Source organism: Trachinotus anak, unplaced genomic scaffold (genome assembly GCF_046630095.1).
Source record: "Trachinotus anak isolate AG129_WGS33_773 ecotype Australia unplaced genomic scaffold, CSIRO_AGI_Tana_v1 ptg000003l, whole genome shotgun sequence".
NCBI lineage: Eukaryota > Metazoa > Chordata > Actinopteri > Carangiformes > Carangidae > Trachinotus > Trachinotus anak.
The window spans coordinates 21,539,904-21,561,450 of record NW_027273854.1 but is presented as its reverse complement, the minus strand read 5'-3'; the positions used below and the strand labels follow the sequence as shown (position 1 = coordinate 21,561,450).

Sequence of the window (21,547 nt, the reverse complement as noted above, 5' to 3'; positions counted from 1 at the left end):
TATTTTTTTGTTTGTAATTCTTTAGTTAGTGGATAGTTGAGAACATTTCACCAATTACAGAGAAATAGCCTTGTGGTTACAAAGTATGAGAAGACAGCAGGAAAATGAACAGCATGGCCAAAACCCTTCTTTTCTCAACATCATTTTCCTTTTTTTATAGACTACATGTATCCAGTAGAATTCACCATAACTAGTTTACAATTTGAAAAGGGGATGTATATCTACTAAGGTGTGTATAAACATGTTGGGAGTCGATCCAGTAAGTAAGTAAATGTCAAGACAGAAAAGAAATTAATAGGCCTACATATATACACACACATATCTACATACACAAATACTTGTACAACCAACAGACAAACAACCAAGGTTCTTGATCATATAATTTCATCATCAATATGTAATTTTGATGGAGCAAGATGGTAAATTGCCAGTTCAAACAGTTCAGTATATTGAACTGATTTGTATTTTGTACAGGCAGAAGCAGAGACACAGGTTCCCATGACTCCAGGCTCAGCTTTATAGACATAATAATGTGTATATTCATGTTTTAAAGCCATAAAAACCAACATTTTTTAAATGTACATGGTAGTTTTGAGAGGGCTCCACAACAACAGCTACCAGAGAGGAGATGGGAAACAAACAGTGACCCTAAAGATCTTTGGTCAAACCAACCAGTGGGTATGTCATGTGCAAAGATCAAGGCTGAGTAAGAGCGGAAGTGTTGAGCTGATAGTCCGGGAAAAGATGCTGTGTCACATCTATAGATCTATAGAAAATGTAAACAACACTGCACATGATTATCATTGCACATATACATCACAAACTGTGTAAATCGTTCCTGATTCTCAGCACTTGCTGTCAAAACAGTTATTGAGACTCTCAGTTCTTGCACCACAAATGTCTGTTTTTCAAAGACAGGTTTCGTCTGAATCTCTTGACATCATTAATCATTAATTTAACCACAACAGGTCATGTGTGACTGGCTGGATCTTTCCAGTTACTTCCACAGAGGAATGGAATAAATACGCCGTGGTCACCTGCTGCACATTGTTCTGTTTGAAAGAAAACCTAAACATCCTCTTTTTGATTGTAGCATATTTTAAGTTCTTTTCAGGCGTGTGATTCGACTTGATTCATGAACAGTTAAATAACTTTAGCTAATCTGGCATTTCTGTATGACTGTCAATAAATTTCATCTGATGTTTTAGACACGTGATCTCCCAGTGGGTGATGATACGACACTGGTGCTCACCTGATCCTATGCAAACAAAACCAAACAGCCGGACGCCCAGTCATTGGACCCTCACTGACCTTTGCTCAACAGACAACAGCTGGACCAGTGGTTCAACCAATGATATTTAATCAAATTTGTTCAAAGAGGATAAGAACTGTGATTGATTTATTTTCATGATTTGTGTTTGGGGCATGAAAGGAGATGGGTAACAATATGCTAAAAATTATATATAATAGACACAGATTTGAACTTAATTTAAAACTCACAAAGTGCGTAAGATGATTTTTCTCCAGTATTCTGAAATTATAATGTTGAATTGGCTTTTTATCCTGATTTCTCAAGTTCGTTTGGTTTAAAAATTCCTCCAGCCTGCCCACAACATGTGACACACTAGCACATGTGAGAAAGGATTGTGGCACACAAAAATATCCTGGCCTTTTCGAATTGATCTAAAACTTGCAAAGTTTAACCATTTTGGACTTTTTACTTCAAATTCAAATTTGGTCCCATTATTATGGACAGATATTCAAAGTGAGGTAATTATATCAACCTCTCCGCTCTTGATGAGAATGTCAATTTGAGGGTGGTGCATATTGGTTTAAAAACAACAACAACAACAAAAAAAAAAAAAAACATAATGTTTGCTTTGATAATATTGAAAGTAAGACGTTGTTATCTTTACAGTTGGTAGATTTACAGGTGGCAGCTGAAGTTAGGGCTTTTTTTGCATGCGTGTATACAACAGTGTCATCGACACAGATTTGCAGCTCTCTCCAGCAACACTGTGGTGGAAGATCATTTGTATGTAGATCAAACAATGGTGGACCTAACACTGATCGTTGAGGTAAGCCCACTGTTCACTTCATGTTACTGCTTCATTAGCTTTAACACACTGCATCCTGTTAGATAATTACTTTAATATATCTAAAGTACCAGTACTTTAGATGAAAAATTACATTCAGAAGTGAGAATGGCATGAATGACTGCAATTAATGTTTTATGCAAATCTAAAAACAACTACTCCATCTGTATCAAGCCAAGGTTTTATTTACAACCTGCATCTATAAAACTAAAATAGCCGTTTCAGTATAATTTTAAACTTAAACTTAATATTGATTCTGTCATGAGTCACATCTGAATCACGTCAGTCAAATCAGGTTTGGCCTGGAAGCTCTTCCAACAGATTTTATGTACAGCCCGAACTGCTCTGACAAGACATGACATCACATAGTGTTATATTTCATACGTCACGTGGCCTTGCCCCCTCTGGTCCTCCACGCTGAGTAAACATCCTGTCTGATTAGTGGTTCTGCAAAGAGTCTGACTTTATCGATCAGTAATATTATTTACCTTTAGTGGGTGTTATTTACACACTCACTGTAGGTGGAGTTAAACATATGTCGACATCCTTTTTGGAAAGAAAACTCCTATACATGGTTACAACTATGTTTTGCTTAAATGTTTTTGATTTTTAGTTTAAATGTCAGAAACCAAACGATGAAGTCACTGTAAATACTATGAATAATACACAACACTGAAAATGTTAATTTTATTGAAAAAGATATATATATTCAGATTATAATCAATCCTTTACTGGTGACTAGAAAGGTCAAGACAAACAAAAACAGTGTAGCATGTTGGTTGCTAATTGAATGAAAACTAAATTTCTCAGATGACTTAAATGAACAAATTCTTTTGGTGCCTAGCCTAGGTACTGCATTTAGATTTATATCATATTTATATCAGAAATTACTTCACCAATTCCTACTTCAAGTATAATAGTGAATACTTTTTGTTTGTTTTTGTCTTGTGTTTGCATTTTTCAAGGTCATAAAGATACATGAGGGACCTGAACATATCAAATCATACAAAACAGCATTTAATAGCTAATAACTATAATCATGATAAATAAATAAAAACTTAGAGTTAAAACAAGTAGTTGTTGTAGTTTTTTTTAGTTTTTTTCCCCCTACATAACAAAATCTACCATGCCAGCTATAAACAAGAACACTATATAAGATGACATACAGGAGTGCTGACAACATGTTGGTTGAAGAATTCTTTGATTAAAAAAAAGGCACATAATTTTAAATATAGGAAAAGAAGGTTGAGAAACCAAAAAAGTTGTGAAAGTTTGTAAATGAATAATTTCCCCCGAAAAAACATAAAAATAAAAAGTACAACATGTGTCAATGTTTGCTAAAAAAATGCCAAAGTGGTGAAAGACATGAATGAACCCGACCTGAGAGAAAACTGTCCCTGTCGCGCCCCCTACAGGACGCCGTGTGTAACCTCTGACCTGCGCACCGGAAACCACGTGGTTCAGCGTTTCACATGCGTGTCTAGCAGCTGTGATGAGTCCTCTTCACTAGTGTGTAGTTTTAGTTTTTTTTTCACAAAGTTTTCTCCTTCCGTTTAAAACATGTCGGGCAAAGCGGAATTAAAAATCAACTCGCAGTTCGCGCAGAAATACGAGAAATATCGACAGAAAGAAGAATTACAGAGACGTAAGTGTGTCGCTGCTAGCTAGCCACCATGCTAACCGGCCACCATGCTAACGTGGGGAAGTGGAGCTAGCTTTAAGTGGTTTTTCCTGCGCCGTGTTAAGTCTAGATGTAATGTTTAATGTCCTATGTTGTTGTTGTGCAGTGAAGGACCGATTCGGGGACCGAGGTGATGACAGTGACTCTGAGACGTCCGAGTCCAGCTCTGATGACAGTGAAGTGGTTAGCATCGCTGCTTCTTCTCGTGTCCACCCTCTGTCATTAGACGACACTGTCTGACCCAGGTTGGCTAACTTTTATTTACCCCCCAGGAGCTCGATCCTGAAGTTGAGAGGGATTTCTACAGAACATTGTCACTGCTGAAGAAGAAAGACCCGAAGATCTATCAGAAAGATGCCAAGTTCTACTCGGAGGGTGGTAAGTGAAAACATTGGTGTTGCTTTCACAGTCTGTAGGAAATCTCTGTTTTCTTTGGTAAACATGTGATCTAACTGTCTTACTTTCAGATGCATCCACCAGTGACGAAAAACCTTCCACCTCCAAGAAAGCATTGAAGCCCATGTATCTCAAGGACTATGAACGTAAAGTCATACTGGAAAGAGAAGGGTGAGTGAGCTCCATAATCACACTGGTGGACCTGTTTCTATCAAGTCTTTCAGATTAGGAAGTCAGTCCTAACTTAAATTTTAGTGTGATTTGCAGAAGTGACTCTAAAACAAAAATCTTCTTTTTATTTAACAGAAAATATGAAGATGATGAAGACAGCGATGATGAGGAGGCTGCTAAGAGAAGAGAGGTGGATAAAGTTACATAATCATTTTGTTTGGAGATCCTCAGAGCCTATGTCAGATGTTTTAGTAACTGTCATTGTTTTCCGTTAAAGAGAGCGGCCTCTCCGAGCTACATTCAGGAGCAGAAGGAGCTGAAAGACAGGTAAGGCTCAACCCATCTGAAGGTGTGCAGCAACATTACTCACAGAATATTTACTGAAACCTAAACCTCTCATCAGCTTCCGGAAGTTCATCCAAGACAGCGATGATGAGGATGAAGGCAGGGAGGAGGAAGGACGATCCCAGCTGCTGACCAGGAGGATCAAAACACAGGAGGAGAAGGTGAGAGGCTGGGACGCGGCAGCGGCTCAGCCTCTTGAAATAGATTCATACAAAAGCATCACGGATCAGGATAAACTGGTCTTTATCTGTTTGTAGGATAAAGAGGAGGCAGACTATGTGGAATGGCTGAAAGGTCAGGCCGAGCTCGAGGGTCCGGAGGAGGTGAAGGACATGGTGAGTGTGTGTCACTAGACAGGAGAGAGGGTATGATGGAAGCATGGAAGATTCTTTTTAATTCTGGTTTGTGATGGGACAGAAATACCTGAGGGACTACTGGAACGACCCAGAGCTGGATGAGAAGGAGCGCTTCCTCAGAGATTATGTCCTCAACAAGGGTTACCTAGATGACGACGACGATGAACGGTGCGCCGCCACCCGTCTGGATATCAGGTTTGCTCTCCTGTGAAATGAAGCTGTATATGTTCAATAAATTCTTGTTATGCATTCAGGATCCCGACCTACGACGAGGTGATCCAGGACGATGTGGAGGATTCTGAGGAGGAAGGGGAGACTTTCTTGGAGAAGCAGGAGGACTTTGAGAGAAGCTACAACTTCCGCTTCGAAGAGCCTGATGCTCAACAGATCAAGACCTACCCTCGCAACATCGCCACCTCAGTGCGCTCCAAAGACGACCGCAGGAAACGCAAAAGGGAGGAAGTGAAAGAAAGGAAGCAAAAGGTATCACGAAAAAAAAGACTATCTTTAACAAAGCTCTTGATTCCTAAACATAAACCTTTTCTCCCTCTGGTTCTTAAAGTAGTAAATCATAATGTTTTTGGTCGTTAGCTAACATAAGCCTCTGTCCCACAACGATGTCAGGAAAAAGAGCAGAAGCAGGAGCAGCTGAAGCAGCTGAAGAACTTGAAGCGCAACGAGATCATGGAGAAGCTGAAGAAGCTCCAGGAGCTGACCGGCAATGAGCAGCTCGCCTTCAGTCAGGTAGACCTGGACGGAGACTTTGATCCACAACAACACGACCAGCTCATGCAGGTGGGTGTTTACACACACTCCTACAAAATACAGACACATACAACAATACGTAGCTGAACGATTGTCAGGATTGGACAGGGTTGTCTCCGTTTTTCTTGTGAGTGGTATTTATGAAATGGCTTCACATCCCGTCCTCCAAACAGTGATTGTCCAATCATACCCCTTCACAACTTTGACTAGATACGTCAGGTGTGCCAAGATTTTGATCTCTCTAGATGCCAAAATGGTCGACATAGCACTGTAATAAGAGAAAGAACCACATTTAAAGAGTTTGGTGGGTTGTGTCTTTTTTTTCTAGACAAGAGCATGAGAGAAAAAATGTTACTGCTCCAATTAACCTGCAGTTGTTAGCATGTCTTCCTAACTCACTTATTACCTAGAGTGGTAACTGAGTGTTACTCTCAAAGCCAAAGAGCATATTATTAAATCACTTCATTCCTCTGTGTGGTTACAGGTTAAATAAAAGCCCAGTTCAAAAACTAGCTCTTTAACTATGCAGTGTTCCCTCACTGTGTAGAAGCTGGTCCAGGATGCTACCTGAGGTTAAGCTGATATTAGCAGCTCTTTATGAAGTTAACGCTCGAGCAAACACAGACTGTGTTAAGGTGTCAAATACATTTACTCGCCCTCGTCTTACAAGCCCTTTTCTTGAAATAAGTGAAAACATACAGTTTGAAAACGTGAGAAAATAAAGCTGGTTACTTATGGCTGATAAGATAAAATGTATAAAAGATTGTCATCCATCAAACTCGCTGATCTCCAGACAGAAATGAGAAAACTACTTTTGTGTAAAATGAAAAAACCCATTGTTTCAAAAATGACAAGGATTGTATTGTAGCACTGAAGTGCTGCATGGGAGCTCGACAGGCTCAGTAAACAGTGACTGTGACTACAAATGGGTAAATGCAAAAGTTTAGCACTTTACACATTTAGTTGATATTTGAAGTGAAAATAAGTAAAAGCAACTTATTTAAACTGTGTTCAGTGTGCAAAATCTCAGAGTTACAAGTTAGTTATGGGGAAATGAATAGGTGTGATCACTGCACAGTGCGTGTCGCTTAGATTTCTGTCTGACGTGATCCTGACTTGCTGTGATGTTAAGCAAATGTAGGCAGCGATAACCTTTAAAGATCAAAGCAGCTGCAGTGTTTGGAGCCAGGTGCTTCAGGGCATGATGGGAAATGCCTGGCTTGGATTGATTTTAAATGTTGCATGAACAATAAGATGTAATATAGAAAACCCTTTTGATTTTTATCAGTCAGATTTTGCAGTATGCGCTACTTTTGTACTATATCTTTTGTTAATATCTGTTGTGGAGACTTTTATCAGTCACAAGCTGAACACATTATATTTCAGATGGTCCCAATAGACTGTACACAATCTATGATAGTTGTAGTCTATAATATAAACATGACACAAAACTTTGGGTAGGTTGGATGTCAGGATTCTTCAAATAACATCTGTACAGATGTGAAGCTCTGACAGTCTAAACATCTGACAGGCCATTAGTGAAAACTGTTGTCTTGTTTTTCTGTTCTTCCCTGCCTGTGTGTTTTGATTATTGATTCATGTCTGACTTTATGTGGTTTGAGAGGAACAGGTCTAACAGTCAGGTCTGGGCTGCTGGTTTATACACAGTGTGAAAGTCACATGATGACGTTGTTACATGAGAATTAAATTAAAATTTCACATAAAATTATTGATATATTGGTTAAACCATAAACGTTGTCATGGCCTTCAAAAAAAAGCCTTTTTTATAGTAATTTAATTGGTTAATCTGCCATAGAAAAGAACAGAGTTAAAACAACAGTTACTGGAGACGGACTTGAAGCTGGACAGATTGGTTTGGGGCCTAACAGCATCAGCAGCTGCGTCTGTCTCGACTCTCGTGCTCTCTCTGTTCACAGTGCGGCTCACCTCAAACAGCTCCTCTCCCCGCTCACACAGGTGTGTGGTGTTGGGGTAATTAGGTCCAGTTCCTCATATGTTCTCATTAGGATCAGTTTGTCTGAGAGGTCTGATTGGTTCGCACCATTCCTCACACAGGTGTGTGGTGTTTGGCTAATTAGACTTATTCAGTCTGCAGCTGTCTCCTAGTTGAGATATGTCCGAATGTCTGAAGAGGACCTGCATGTTCTGCTGCCTTTCACCAAGAGAGCAAACTCAATTTTCCCTCCTTAAGTACTTTAATAGTCATCGTCTTTGACATTTCTTTTGTTCCATTTGCAGAAATTCTTTGGAGATGAATATTATGGAGAAGAAGAGGAAGAAAAGCCTCAGTTCGATGATGATGAAGAGCGTGAGGGTAAGCTTGTGTTTTCTTCTTGTTACCGCTGCTTTGCTGCACTGAGGGACGACTCAAGGTGTAGCTCGAGATATAAAGTTTGGAGTTCCTGTGTAGCAACATGAACAATCTGTTGCTACTTATACATGTTTTCATTATTAGCAGCAGCTTGGAAATTTTTATAGAAATGTTAATTGCATGAATGTGTCACACTGTCTGCCGATGTGAGCCATGGCTTCTTGTGTGTGTTGCAGAGCACTGGAACTGGGACACATGGACAGGAGAGGGACAAGGGGATGACTATGGTGAAGAGGAAGACTACAATGGAGAAGAATATGATGCGTCTGGACCACACTGCGATGACGAAGACTTCATTGTGAGTGCGCTCATTTTTGCTGAAAGGGTTATTTCATCCTCCCCTCAGCTGGTCACCTGCATGGTGCAGAGGTCTGAGAGAAACTCGCTCACCAGAGTTCACCCTGTTGAAACAGATGGATGCAGACTACGACCCCAACCAGCAGACTGCCTCGAAGAAGAAGAAGAAAAAGGAGAGGAAGATGATGAAGAAAGAGGATATACCACAAATGGGCAAAAAGAGGAAGAAGTCTTACTTTGCAGAGGTCATCACCAAAGACAAGCCTGTGTTCGATCCACGTAAGTGTCGGTAAATCTGCCGTAGAGAAGCAGCTGTCCTGGCTCCTCTAACATACAGTGATGAGTTGTAGTTGTTCCTGACTGAAGGCTGTTTGTGTTTCAGAGGAGAAAAGCTTTGAGCAGTACTTGGATGAGTACTATAAGCTGGACTATGAGGACATCATAGACGACCTCCCATGCAGGTTTCGCTACAGGCAGGTCCTGCCCAACGACTTTGGCCTGTCCACCAATGAGGTGAGAACAGCAGCGTTTTCAACTCCAGATATCTGACTGTACACCAAGTCCTGCATCTTTCTGTCGCTACGCTGGTCAAGCTCCTCCTTCTCACTCTGTACATATGTGATTTACATGTGGCAGGTTTACTGCTTGAAATTTTTAGTAATGGACCTTTGATTTTGACAGAAACGGACAAAAGCAGCTTCTTATTTTTAACCAGAGAATGTTTTTATTTTTTTGTTTGCTGAATTGACAACTGCAGCTAGATTTTAATCAGCTGTAGCTCGCTAGCTGCTTAATGTTAGCTTCATGCATGGGTTGAAAACAGTCCCCATCTTACCTTTTTTTCCCTCAATTAACACTTGTAACATTACAGGAAAAAACTTAGAGGATGAAGGCTTAGCACTAGCTAACTAATTTAGCTAACTCTAGCTAGCTCCATTAGTAAGGCGAGGGCTGTCTTTGTTTTCAAAATGGATCATTTAAACATGAGAATCATGTAACACTCAAAGGCAAAAAAAGCTAAAGATACATGCCCCAGGCCAAAAGTCAATATCCATGCAGTTAATGGTCAATGTAGAAGACACAGAAATAAGTACATTGCATTTTGCAAAATAGTTAGTACAAGCACAAACATAAGGAAAGGAGATTTTGTTCTAATGTAAGCATGTTTGGCTGTTTAGCTAATATCTGTATTTTCAAACAATGTATTTTCCTCTAAATCCAGTGAAGAGTGAGGCAGAGATGCTAATGTTAGCCTAAACTCTAACATCCAGAACCTGCTTCTTCACGGTGGGCGAGTACTGTACAGTGGATGTGCTAGTCTTGAACAGGGCTGGTTGTTTTGTTTTCTCCTTTTAGACAAAGAAATAAACACACTATCTCCTCCCACAGCCTCATGTACACCACATCAACATGTACAGAAATCTAAAGCTTGACCTGCCTGCTGTACCTATTTATGGATACTAAGCTATAATTGGGCGGAATGGGTTTTGTGAACAGTCAGCTGTATATGCTGAAAACAAAATTAGGAAAATGGATGTTAATAATGCTGCAGTGATGAGCCTCGAGGTGACTGACCTGGTATTGCTTCCCTCCGGGGAAAGCTCTGACCAGGGAATGATCTCAACTTAATCTTCTCTCTGAGCAGACCACAGTGAAGCAGCAGATATAATCTCTGATGTCTAATTGATTATACAAAAAATGACCAACTGTTAGAGAAATGCATCATTTGTTTTGAACTAATGAGTGACTGTGGTTCTTTCCTCAGATTTTAAATGCTGATGACAAGGAGCTGAACCGATGGTGCTCTCTGAAAAAGACCTGCATGTTCAGGTACTGGGGCTGTTCTTAGCGTTAACACCTGTTCTCTTGTCTCAGGTCTTTTACCAAACTTAAACTCTTCTTCTTTCTCTCTCTCAGGTCTGAAAAGGAAGAGATGAGTGACTTGAAAAACTATAAAATCAAGGCCCAGAATGAAAGGAAGAAGAAAGAAATCCTGAGCTCCATATATACTGAGTGAGTATAACAATTCACTGATAATACATCCACCTTTACTGTAGCAATGTGACAATATTTATCTGAATTTAATCTACAGGGAAGATAAAGAGTTGGCAGAGGCTAAAACCAAGGTGGGGAAGAAGAGAAGAGATCGTCTGAAGAACGCTGAGCAGCAAGGCAGAGAAGCAGAGGACGACGGCGCTGCCTCCATGATGGACTCTACAGACGAGACATTTGCCCAAGCTCTTAGAGAGGCAGGAGACGATGTGGATGAAGAGGAGGAGGTCCTGATACCCAAGAAAAAGATGAAGAAACAGGAAGAGGAGCCCCAGATTACCTCTGAAGCAGCAGATAAATCTGATGAGGTGAAGATCAGGACTGAGAGGCCAAAATGGTCCAAGAAGAAGCACAAGCCCTCAGGTGGACGCCTCATATCAGGAGGCTTTGGGGTGAAAATAGGCGGGCGGGAGTTCAGCAGACAGAGACTGAAGGCCTACGGTCTGAACCCCAAGAGACTGTACTTCCGACAGATCGGCAGACAGAAACGAAAAGCACAGGAGAAGAAAGAGAAGCAGAAACACAAGGAGTGATAAACGGCTCTGAGCCACAATCTTAATACAATCTGTTAATTTTTATCTAAGAATTAAATACATGGTGAGGACCTCGTTCACTTTTCTGTTTTTTTTTTTTTAAAATGGTCTCAAAAAGAAAATATTGAATTTTTTTGCCTGTAACATTTACAGTTGAATATACAGTTAGCTTCTCACAAACAATGGGACCAGTAGGGAGTGGAACCTGTTTTCTCTTGATACCGTCATATTGTGTGGTTTAAATTTCAAACTGTAATAAACATGCAGTGAAATTGTGATCTGTCCGTTTTTAGACAGTGTATATGACAGTTTATTGGTAATATAAAGATGCTTAATGCTGATAAGAATGTTTCGTCTTTAATCAGTCTGGCCGTTGGGTGTCTTTTTCCAGCTGATTCAAGCAAATGTTTAAATTGTAGATAAAAACAGTTACCACATGGTTGGAACCAGGTGGATGGGAGCTTGAAATAAGTACGTGCTTATGTGTCGACTTGATAGGAGTTGTTATTTAAAGCTCATATGATCCTTAAAGCTTTTATATATAAGCAAAAATGCATTAATGAATAGATACAGACATCGCATCACCTGTTTTTTCTGGACTGTAAACATTTTAAGGTTTGGATGCTATTTGAAAGTGTAGAAAGGCACAATTATGTGGCATATCAATTAATGTGATGTGTGAAGAAAGAGATCACCTTACCTAAAACGTTCCTCATGTTCCCATTAAAGGAAGAAAATAAATTGGTAGTGTTTGCAAACAGCTGCATATAAATTAAATAAATGGTTTAGTGATTTTTCTTAAACATGCAGAAATGTTGAAGGATTTCCGTCTGTATCCTTTAAGGCCTAAAGCCTTTAAAGCTTAACCTCATTAAAGTAGATCTTAAAAGATAGGATTTTATTTTGTTAAATAGAAATCATTAAAAAAAAAACTCAAGCTAATTTCATGCATCTTTTTTGTCTTTTTTTTTTTTTTTTTAGTACATTTAATAGTACTATAGATGCATTGCCACTAATACAGTATGGGTTTTGCTTGTCCATACTGAAACCTCATTCAAACACCTTGTATTTGTTCTGTATGCAGACAATGGTCAGGAGGAAACAATTAAGATACAAGAAACAATTTGTCCCCCATTGAGCAATTTAAAAAGATAAAGCTATATGGATTCTACACATTATAAAAGCAATGACAGTGGACAGTGGCGGTGCAGTACATTAGCCTGGGTAAATAGCAGCAAAGTTCAAATGGTAAATAATAGCAAATAGCTAATAATAAGAATAATTAGAGAAGAACGGGTGTTATATACCTCAGGAACTTATAAAAACGGGGACATGCTGTACACCTCTGGTATGTATTGAATAAGGTATTTGTTATGCGACAGCTCCCTCCTGTGCAGCAGGTGGCGGTACAACACGACAGCCTGGAGGACCCGCCAAAGACCAAAGAAGAAGAAAATAAACGGCGCGCTGCATTTGAATCACGGAAGAACTTGTTCGGTAAGTTGTTGTTTGGTTGAGTTTGACGAGTAATTGGTTTATTTCTGCTATAAACATTGTTCTTAGTACTTAGACATGGAGTCCATAGTATTATTGTAACCTGTAATGTGTGGCAGCGTTTATCGTATTTTAGCTAGCTGCGTTATTAACGTTTACACGACACGTAGGTAACGTTGTCAGCGATGTAAACAGGTTTTCCAACACTTCAGATATAAAGTGTTACCAGTTCCTTTGACTGTCCAGCTAAAGATTCAGCGATTGTCCGTGTTGGAAAGTATTACTAGAGTAAGTCAGCGTTACTCGAGTTCAGTATTGAGGCATTTCTTTTTTCTTTTCTAGTTAAGGTAACATAATCAGAACTACAGTGCTCAAACAGCACATTGTTGTTTACTGTGCCCGAATAGCTTTAAAAATAACTAATTTTAAAGTCAAGTGTTGACTTCTTGATTGATAATATATTATATTATATTATATTATAAATGATAATTTAAAAAATTGCCCATTCTGCTTAATGAGGACTTTTATTTTTGGTACTCTAGGTATATTTTGGTGCTAATACGTTTGTACTTTTGCTTTAGTTAGATGTTGGAAGAAGGACTTTGACTTGTAACTGAGTATTTTGTGGTTTTGTTCCCGTTACTTAAGTATAATTACACTGTATGGTACTTATTTGAAACATGTCTTCCACCTCTGAGCAAGGAGACATACACATTTGGTTGTTTTTCTGTTGCTAATAACGTGAAGCTTACCAAGTCCTGATGAGTTCTCACTCATTGCCCTTTGCATGGAAAATGTCATATTTTCACTGTTATCTCTTCTGTTAGCTGCCAGTGACACCACAATGGCTCAGGGTCATAAATTTCAAGACTTGGAGGAGACGGGGGAGGCGTTGGTGGCGTTCATCAACAGCAGCCAGACGGAGAAACTGAGGCGAATGAAAGATGAACATCGGGTTCTTTTTGACCAGCACATAGAAACGAAAAAGATTGTGACACAAATTTTAAAAGGCAAGTATTCAGACATTTATTGATCCGTTTCTTTTTTAGCTGTCAACGTTTCCACTGCTCTGTTTTTCTGTATTTGTGTTGAACAGTTTGTCTCATCCAGAGTACATATAAGGTTGTGTGTCAGTGTTGTATATCTCGTTGAAAGTCAGCAACAGGTGGCTTGTTTACATCTAGTATACATCTACTGTACTTTCTAACTTAGTGTTTCAGACCTGGGTCTGGTCCTTCTGATCTTCATCTCCAGATTTCTCTCTGTCTCTTTACTCCTTTGCCATCTCTCAATCACTGTCCTTCACCCACAGAAGAGGCTCAGATTGAGGAGAGTGTGGGACAGAGGCTGCTGGACATGGAGGAGGAGAAGACGCAAAGAGAAAGGGAGCTGGAGAGTCTGGAGGAGCAGCTGAGGCAGTGCATAGCCAAGAGCCAGATCACTGACTCAGAATTACAGTATCCTTTTACGCGCTTGAAAGAGTCAAATCTTTTAACTGTATATTCTGCATCCCCTCTTGCTGCATTCATTCTTCCCTTTGCTAGCATCCTTAACCCTCCTCCAGGTTCCTGAAGGGAGAGTTGGAGAGTCTGAGAAACACTGAACATGAGCTTGAGACTCTTCAGAATGAGGTGGATGAGGATACCACAGAGGTTATCCCTTCAGCAGTGTGAGTATCAGATATTCAGTAAGGAAACTGCCGTCCTTACTTTCCATTATGTTCTTGAAAAATCCACATTTTAGTCTCGGTCTGACTTGTATTGTATAACCCTTTATAACAGATTCTGGCTTCCTGAAGGTTTCAGTGTCTATGAAGTAATTCAAAGACTTGTTGGTTCTACATGAGTATATAACAGGGATCATTATGTTCACCTCTTTATGCAACAGTAAATAGAAACTATGAGCACTTCAGAGGTTTTAACTAATATCAGGTTTTTGAACTTTTTCCTTAGATCAGGGATATCCGCATTTCTGTTCTGTTTCTACACATCTGCCTTATGGCAGAAGGTTTTAAAAAGTTACAAACAAAAAAGAAAAAGTGACGTGATTTTTCCAGTGAATGAGGAGTTTTTTGTTTCTAAACAAAAATGCCAAACAATTGCCAGTACAAGCTTTTTAAATGTGAGGATTTTCTGTTTCACATCATTGTACAATGAAATTGTGTTTGTTGTGTTTTGGACTGTTAATCAGACCAAACAGGACATTTGAAGACTTAACCTTGGGCTCTGGCAAACCTCACAATTTTCTGACAGTTTATAGACAAAACGCTCCATGAATTAGTAAAGAAAATAATCTGTAGATTAATTGAAATTAAGAGTAATTGTTAGTTGCCGTCCTACTGATGCTGCTGTCAAATCAAGAAGGCATCACTGTTCTTTGTTCAAATCAGAGCAAAAAAACAAACGTGCATTAAAAAAAACATTAAACACTATTTAGTTTGAAAAAAATCCAGATGTTTACTCTGCTGCTGCTTTCAGGTTCCAGCAGCTGCATTTAGGTCTTTGTAAGTTATGTGATGTATTTTCAGATTTTTTTTTATATCTTCCCTACAGGTACGTGGCTCAGGTGTACTACCTAATAACTAAGATCAAGTGGGAATATGATACACCACCCAACATCTTAAAAGGAGGTACAGCTTTGCTTTTTGTAGTTATTTTTGTGTATACAGGATCTTGTGTGTTGTGTCAATGACTGTGTCTGATAATACAGATTCACTTTGTTTCCTCTTCCTTCAGTACACTATGGTGCAGACCTGGCGACTCCTATCAACATCGACACATCAATGCGATCTCGGAGCGACGTGAGCGACCAGCTGTGGGGCTTTGTCAACACTGAGTGGTAGATGGAGGACGGTGGCGTTGTCAGAAACGTTGTGTACATTATGTATTTGTTTGTGTGTTAATGTGCTTGTTGTTTTCTTCTGTTCCACATAACATTTATATTGTTTTAAAAATAAATGTCTCAGATCAGTGGCTTAGTAGTTCTTCACTAATGTATTTCAGCACCATGGACTCATCAGAGCAGCTGTGGTGTCAGACGATGCTGAGCAGCAGGACGTCGGTCACTAGGTGTCACTGCAGAGCTGTTTACTGCTGATGTGTGTTTATGCCCTCATAGTTTCCTCGGAACAACACGACCTGAGAGGAGACTTTGCAGAGAAACAGACTGTTATCCCGTTACATACTTGTGTCTCTTGATGACAAGATAGCTGTCTCCATGGCAACTCAACAAACTCTGTTTGATGAGGAAGCCAGAGATGCTCTTGAAAGATTTAGAAGTGGCTGGTAGGTGGATTAGTCAGACTGTTGTTTAGGCCAGTGGTTCCCCAGCTGTAGTGTCACAGCTTGATCATATGAGCTTAAGCGTCCCTCCATCCCATTAATGGATCCTAAAATGGTTGATTTTTAACACTGTTAGTTCTAGAAATGTGGATATCTATCCAATATTTTTTCATACAATTGAACTGTGCTTTTACACTCTTACAACTAGAGGCAGATATTAACTGTTTCAGCTGAATGTTCTTTTCATTTTGGCCAACAAGTTCAACTGTTTGTCCATTACTTTTAACTATTTAGTTATTTTTTTCATAATTTTTGTCCAAACATTTCAAGTGATTGTCTGTTACTTTCAGCTAAATATTTCTATTACTGTTAGTTAAACTATTTCACCTGTTAATCATTATTTTAACACTCCCAGTCGATCATCCGTACTCTGGACTTTCTAATTCAATTGTTTGTTCATCACTTCTAGTGAACCTTTCAGCTCTAGTTTGAAATGACAGCCACAACATCCGGTGACAACTGACTCAGATTGATGGACAGCTTTCTGGTTATTGTATGTTTACTGACAATCAGCGTCATACCAATTTGAAATCCTGTTTGCTCGTTGCTCAAACATAAATGTATGGACATATATGTTTTAAACAAATTACAATTGCTGTTTTTTTTTTGTGTAATTAGCCGTTCTTTCCATGTAGCCTCAGGGTCATTATACCACTGGTGTACACCATCAAGCTTCACATTGAGGGGGCTGAGGATATTTTACTGTTTTGAAAAGTCATACTGTTGATTACAGGTTAACACTGTTAACTTTGTTGTTTGGCATTAATCAACTTGTCCCAGTGCAACACTGTGATCTGTAAATGTAGCTGTGGCATATGAAACATTCATCTCTGTAATTCAGACACGATAGTGATGAATGAGTGGCATTATGATTGTCAGCAAAGAGACCAAAGTGCTGAAATATAAACTTATATCCCGGTGAGTTCATAGTGCCCACTTACTGTCTCGGTATATATCTGCTGAATTATTATTTACCAACACTTCGAAGCTTTAATGAGAACCGAAACTTTCTCCTTCTTGAGAAGGAGCCACGGCTGCCTATTACTGCAGCACAGCGGGTGGTGGGCAGGATGACTGGAGGCTTACACTCTCACATATCTTAACTTGTAAGAACCACTCAGCCCTGTGTGGTTTCCTTACGATAAACAGCATTAAGGTAACTGCAACTTCATCTGTTTCTCTGCGTATATGATATTAAGTGGTTTGACAGGTGGTTTGTATGGAGGTGGGGGTTTGCTAAGACTGAGCTTTGTTTGTCTTTACCACTTCTTTTACTGCTCTTTGCGTTTGAGTTGGCAAGTGAGGTTTCAGTTTGAACTGTGCAATATTAATACTGCATACGTTTATCTGCATGTTACTTCACTATCACTTGATTTCCATAAGGATACAGTTTATTACTTGGCTGTTGAATCATTTGATTTACAGTGGTTCCTATTTTCTATTTACACTTTTATTTACATAGTACATAGGCATTAATAAACCTAAATGCACTGGTGTCAAGAACAGAAAATAGATGTCAATTTTTTATGTAACAAAAAAAGATTCAGTTAATATCAGTCTGGAGTAAAAATTCATTTTTTGTGTCAATATGTGACAATTTTCCAAAGAATTAATGTAGTTTTTAATATAATTGAAATTATTTTGATGTTTTGTCTGCAGCTGATCACACTGCTTTGCTGTGTTGTGTTTGACAATGTTTTTATTCAGATTTAGTTTGTTAGCGAGAAGCAGGCCGGATGTCGATCAGTGAGATGTGAAACTTTGAGACATTAAGCATTGAAAACATCTGAGGAAAAATATAACTGCACCAGACAACTAAAGATTATACAAACATCTATGTAAACATCATTCACATGTTTATTCAGTGCACATATAAAATGACATCATAACTTAAATACAATACACAATACAAAATGCAGCTCAGCAAAAACTGTAGATATTTCAAAAGTATACTAAAAAACAATCAGTAAATATATTTTTCTCTTTACATTATTATACAATATTACAGTTAGGAAAATGTCCATGTTTATGTCACTGCTACCATGATAGAATTTCCCAGTACTTTGAAGCCCACACACTCTGTTGTCTGAGGTTTGAGAGATTCCTCTCTGATCCCTCTTTCATGAGAAAATAGATTAACATCATTTCATGAAGTTTATCCCAACAAGAAGACTCATTTTTGTCACAAGGTCGAGTTTATAACTGCGATATTCTAGGCTGTTAAACCAAGAAGGCGTCAACAACCCTCCACTGTCAGCTTTTATTGCTTTGAGTCATTCATCATGTGTGGCTACATATGTAGAAGGGACCTCCAAAGCTGCAAACCACCCTGCACAACTCTCCATATGGCGTCATCAGTGCGTCTCCAGGCCTCCGAGCCTCTGATGTTGACTGAGGGGACCTCTACCCAGTGTTGCTGCTGACCAAAACTCACAGAAATTACATGGTTTTGGCAGCAGAGTTTGGGTGTGGATGCTCCGTGTTTGTAACATATCATTATATGTTAGGGAGAGGAGATAAGGATAAATCTCACGCTCGGGCTTCAGGCTGGTCTATCAGATGTGCAGCATAAGTGGCCGTACTGATGTGAAACATCTGCACACAGTCTTTGAATTCATCGAATGAAATGACATCTTACCAGAAGGAATATCCTCTGACAAATACTGGCCCTGTTTTGTCTCACAGACAAATGTAATGCTAGTTTTTCACAGGAAACTTCTAGGTCATTAATGTTTTTATGATCACACTATTATAGAAATACGAGCAGAACATTTTAAAAAACTTAATGTCTCTCTCCCAAGGTGGACAGTTTTCACATACATCAAGCTTTTGCTGCTCTTGAAGTTGAATAATATCGAAACCGTGGCAGTGCAGCTCAGTTCAGAGAGAAGCAGCCTGCCTGTTTCAGTGGTCCAGTTCTTAGTCTGAATGCTTGATCTCGGGGCAAAGTCACTTAGAGCCACTGTGTCATGTCTTACACATCCTGGGGTAAATGGCTTTGATAGGAGATGGTGTGAAGTTCCCAGAAGACACTGTCGTCTCCAGTCCCTCCAGTCTGTGAGAGGCTGCATCAGTCTTGCTGGTGCTGCACTCCAGGAAGGGTATCCCGATCTTCTTCACCTGTCCATCTTTTGTTAAGAGGCAGGGTCGGCAGAGCAACCTGAGGATGGCCTTCCTCATGTCCTTGCTGGTCAGGGTGTAGATGATGGGGTTAAGAAGGGAGTTGAACATGGCGATGCCCAGGAAGTAGTCTGCCTTAAAGAGCACCTCGCAGCTTTTGGCTGGACAGCAAAAGTCCAGCAGCAGGAAGATGAAGAGGGGGAGCCAACATGCGATGAAGACTCCCAGGACTATGGTGACTGTCTTCAGCAGGGCCAAGTACTTCTGGGACTTGCGGTAAAGGCCTTTGCGATGTGGGATTGAAGCCAGGCGCTGGGTGTTGGACTTGACGATACGGAAGATGCGGACGTACAACACCACAATGGACATGAGGATGGCGCTGAAGATGGTGATGCAGAAGAGGATGTAGCTCTTGGCGTAGAGCGGCAGGACTGTGGAGCACTGGTCCAGCTGTCCCATACAGTTCCAGCCCAGGACAGGCAGGACCCCCAGGAACACAGACAACACCCAGCTCGCGCCAATCAGAGCAAACATCCGCCCCTTCTTGTCCCCCTGGTACGGCTTCATCCTGACCATGGTGACATGGCGCTCTATGGCAATGGCCAACAGACTGATGACAGAGGCGGCCAGCATGATGAACACCCCCCCCTCCCTCAGGAACCACAGCACCGGGGTCATGCTTAATGTGTTGGCACCTGATGTTATGAGGTTTACCATGTAGGTGAAACCTGCCAGCAGGTCAGAGAGAGTCAGGTTGCCCAATAAATAATACATGGGCAGATGGAAGTTCTTGTTCTTCCAGATGGCCACCAGCACCACAGCATTTTCTACGACTATAAGCAGGCAGACCAGCAGAAAAGCTATGGCCTCTGGTTTGAGTCCTTCCTTGTACTTGTTCTCCTTCAGCTTGCCTGTGTAGTTGTAGTGCTCTAGGATGACGGCGTTGCTCTGGTACTCACGAAACATCCTCAGCAGGTTTCCTGTTGACGGGGACATGGGGATCACAGAGGGGGATGCGACAGCATGGGCAGCCTGGAAAGAATCTGTGGACATTCTTGTTATTTCCCACAGGTAGGTGCTTTTTTCTTTTCTTCTTTTCCTCTGTGTTTTTAAAGGTAGATCCACAGATAAGTTGTCACCTAGTCCTCTGGTTGTGCATTCTTTCTTCCTTCTTTTGTATTGAGGGCTTAAAGAGACAGAGGCAGACAGCTGTTGTAGGGGAAAAGTGTTCCTTTTGAAGCTATTGAATAGGATTTCCTGTGGTTTGAGAATTTTCCTCCAACGAAAAAAAAATCACAATTTTCAATGCCCGAGCTGCGCACTAGGAGGCGATGAGAGTCAGCCTGCACAAAAAAAGAGGAGGAGAAAGTTACTATTAGTGACAAGAAATAAACACGTTAAAATAACGTCAGGAAATAAAGCATGAAATACATTTAAAACCCAATTTCCAGACTGCATGGAAATAATAAGATAATAGCGATCATATCAATGTGCATAATGAGGGAGAAAAGACTCTAATACGGGAAATAACCACTCACAATAATAACTTCTCCTTCATCTTTTTTTTTTTAACTGGCAAAAGTAGTTAAGCTTCAGTGAGAGTAAAATGAAAAAAAGCACTTTCAAAGTCTCAAACTAAATTTTAATTTGATATTTTCTGTCCTCTATTGACCTTAGTGGCTGTGTTTTCCTGCCACTCACGATTTAAACCCATATTTTTTTTTTTTACAGATTTGAACGTTTGGGACGCAAAAACTATAAATAAGCTCAAAGTTTATGTGTGTATTTATCGTTTATGCGTAATTACGCGTAAACGTGCGTAAATACGCATTAAGTATCCAAACCGGCAAATCTAATTCCCGACAGTTAGACAGAGTTCAGTGCTTAGTTTCTCAACCTACATGTCCAGTTTTAATTAAATAATAATTAACACGTACAGTAAATGGTTCAGTGAATCTGTGCCTATCTACCCCACAGTACAACGTCAGGATTATCCACATCATTGTGATTCTACACGCGTTAAAACGAGCACTTGCATGCAGTAAAACCACTATAAATGTATCACCGGGAAGCACAGCCGCACTTCACCACCCTGTGCGCACATTATCGAAAAAAAAAACAGAACCGTAAAAAACTTTATCACTCACTTGTAAAACCGTGTAAATATCCAGTGAAACTTTGCATCAGCAGAAGTGATCCCTGGTCCGCAGCGGAGGACGCAGGCTGTGTCGATTAGTGCGCACCACAGCGACATGTGAGTGTGGTGTGGGAATAGAGCAGGGCAGGACTCAACATGCAGAGGGTTGGTCTATAATGTTTGTGCCCTTCAACAAGTTCTCTCCCTCCTTAGCCTGACCCTTTTTTTTCCTTCAGATTCGGCCTCAGGAGAAACGCGAGCTCGATGGCACATTAAGTGCTTCTGTTTGTCACTGAGGGAGAAAGTGAGATTTTCATCTGGTTGGGTCGCCCTCGGGTACTTGGCACTTGAAGCGATGATGCCAAGTGCAT

The 21,547-nt window shown here is 40.1% G+C and overlaps 3 protein-coding genes and 1 non-coding gene across 6 annotated transcripts; 3 read left to right on the top strand and 1 right to left on the bottom strand.

The window, feature by feature from the left end:
* The first annotated feature begins 3,536 nt into the window (after positions 1-3,536).
* Positions 3,537-11,360, top strand: kri1 (KRI1 homolog). The gene is made up of 18 exons (XM_071474491.1): positions 3,537-3,741; positions 3,884-3,960; positions 4,050-4,155; positions 4,245-4,344; positions 4,480-4,534; positions 4,622-4,671; positions 4,748-4,850; positions 4,947-5,024; positions 5,107-5,213; positions 5,300-5,528; positions 5,670-5,840; positions 8,070-8,145; positions 8,379-8,500; positions 8,616-8,778; positions 8,882-9,012; positions 10,265-10,329; positions 10,417-10,512; positions 10,592-11,360. Exons 1-18 carry the CDS (start codon positions 3,657-3,659, stop codon positions 11,082-11,084), a joined length of 2,307 nt encoding a protein of 768 aa, XP_071330592.1. The 5' UTR covers positions 3,537-3,656; the 3' UTR covers positions 11,085-11,360.
* Positions 10,046-10,144, top strand: LOC139619381 (Z30 small nucleolar RNA). The gene has a single exon (XR_011690379.1). It is a non-coding gene; the product is annotated as a Z30 small nucleolar RNA (small nucleolar RNA).
* A 1,082-nt stretch (positions 11,361-12,442) lies between the features above and the next one.
* On the top strand, positions 12,443-15,804 carry spc24 (SPC24 component of NDC80 kinetochore complex). Of its 3 annotated transcripts, none has more exons than XM_071474493.1 (7): positions 12,443-12,581; positions 13,406-13,588; positions 13,891-14,035; positions 14,143-14,247; positions 15,131-15,207; positions 15,314-15,416; positions 15,581-15,804. In XM_071474493.1, the coding sequence occupies exons 1-7, from the start codon at positions 12,458-12,460 to the stop codon at positions 15,672-15,674; spliced, it is 831 nt and encodes a 276-aa protein (XP_071330594.1). In that variant the 5' UTR covers positions 12,443-12,457; the 3' UTR covers positions 15,675-15,804. The 3 variants fall into 3 exon arrangements, with proteins under 3 accessions (XP_071330594.1, XP_071330595.1, XP_071330596.1); XM_071474495.1 differs by having other exon boundaries at positions 12,457-12,585; positions 15,581-15,801; XM_071474494.1 differs by lacking the exon at positions 15,581-15,804 and having other exon boundaries at positions 15,314-15,547.
* Positions 15,805-17,758: 1,954 nt separating this feature from the next.
* s1pr5a (sphingosine-1-phosphate receptor 5a) lies at positions 17,759-21,327 on the bottom strand. The gene is made up of 2 exons (XM_071474492.1): positions 21,187-21,327; positions 17,759-20,382 (listed from the first exon to the last, which is right to left on the bottom strand). The coding sequence occupies exon 2, from the start codon at positions 20,090-20,092 to the stop codon at positions 18,887-18,889; it is 1,206 nt and encodes a 401-aa protein (XP_071330593.1). The 5' UTR covers positions 20,093-20,382; positions 21,187-21,327; the 3' UTR covers positions 17,759-18,886.
* Between the last annotated feature and the right edge of the window lie 220 nt (positions 21,328-21,547).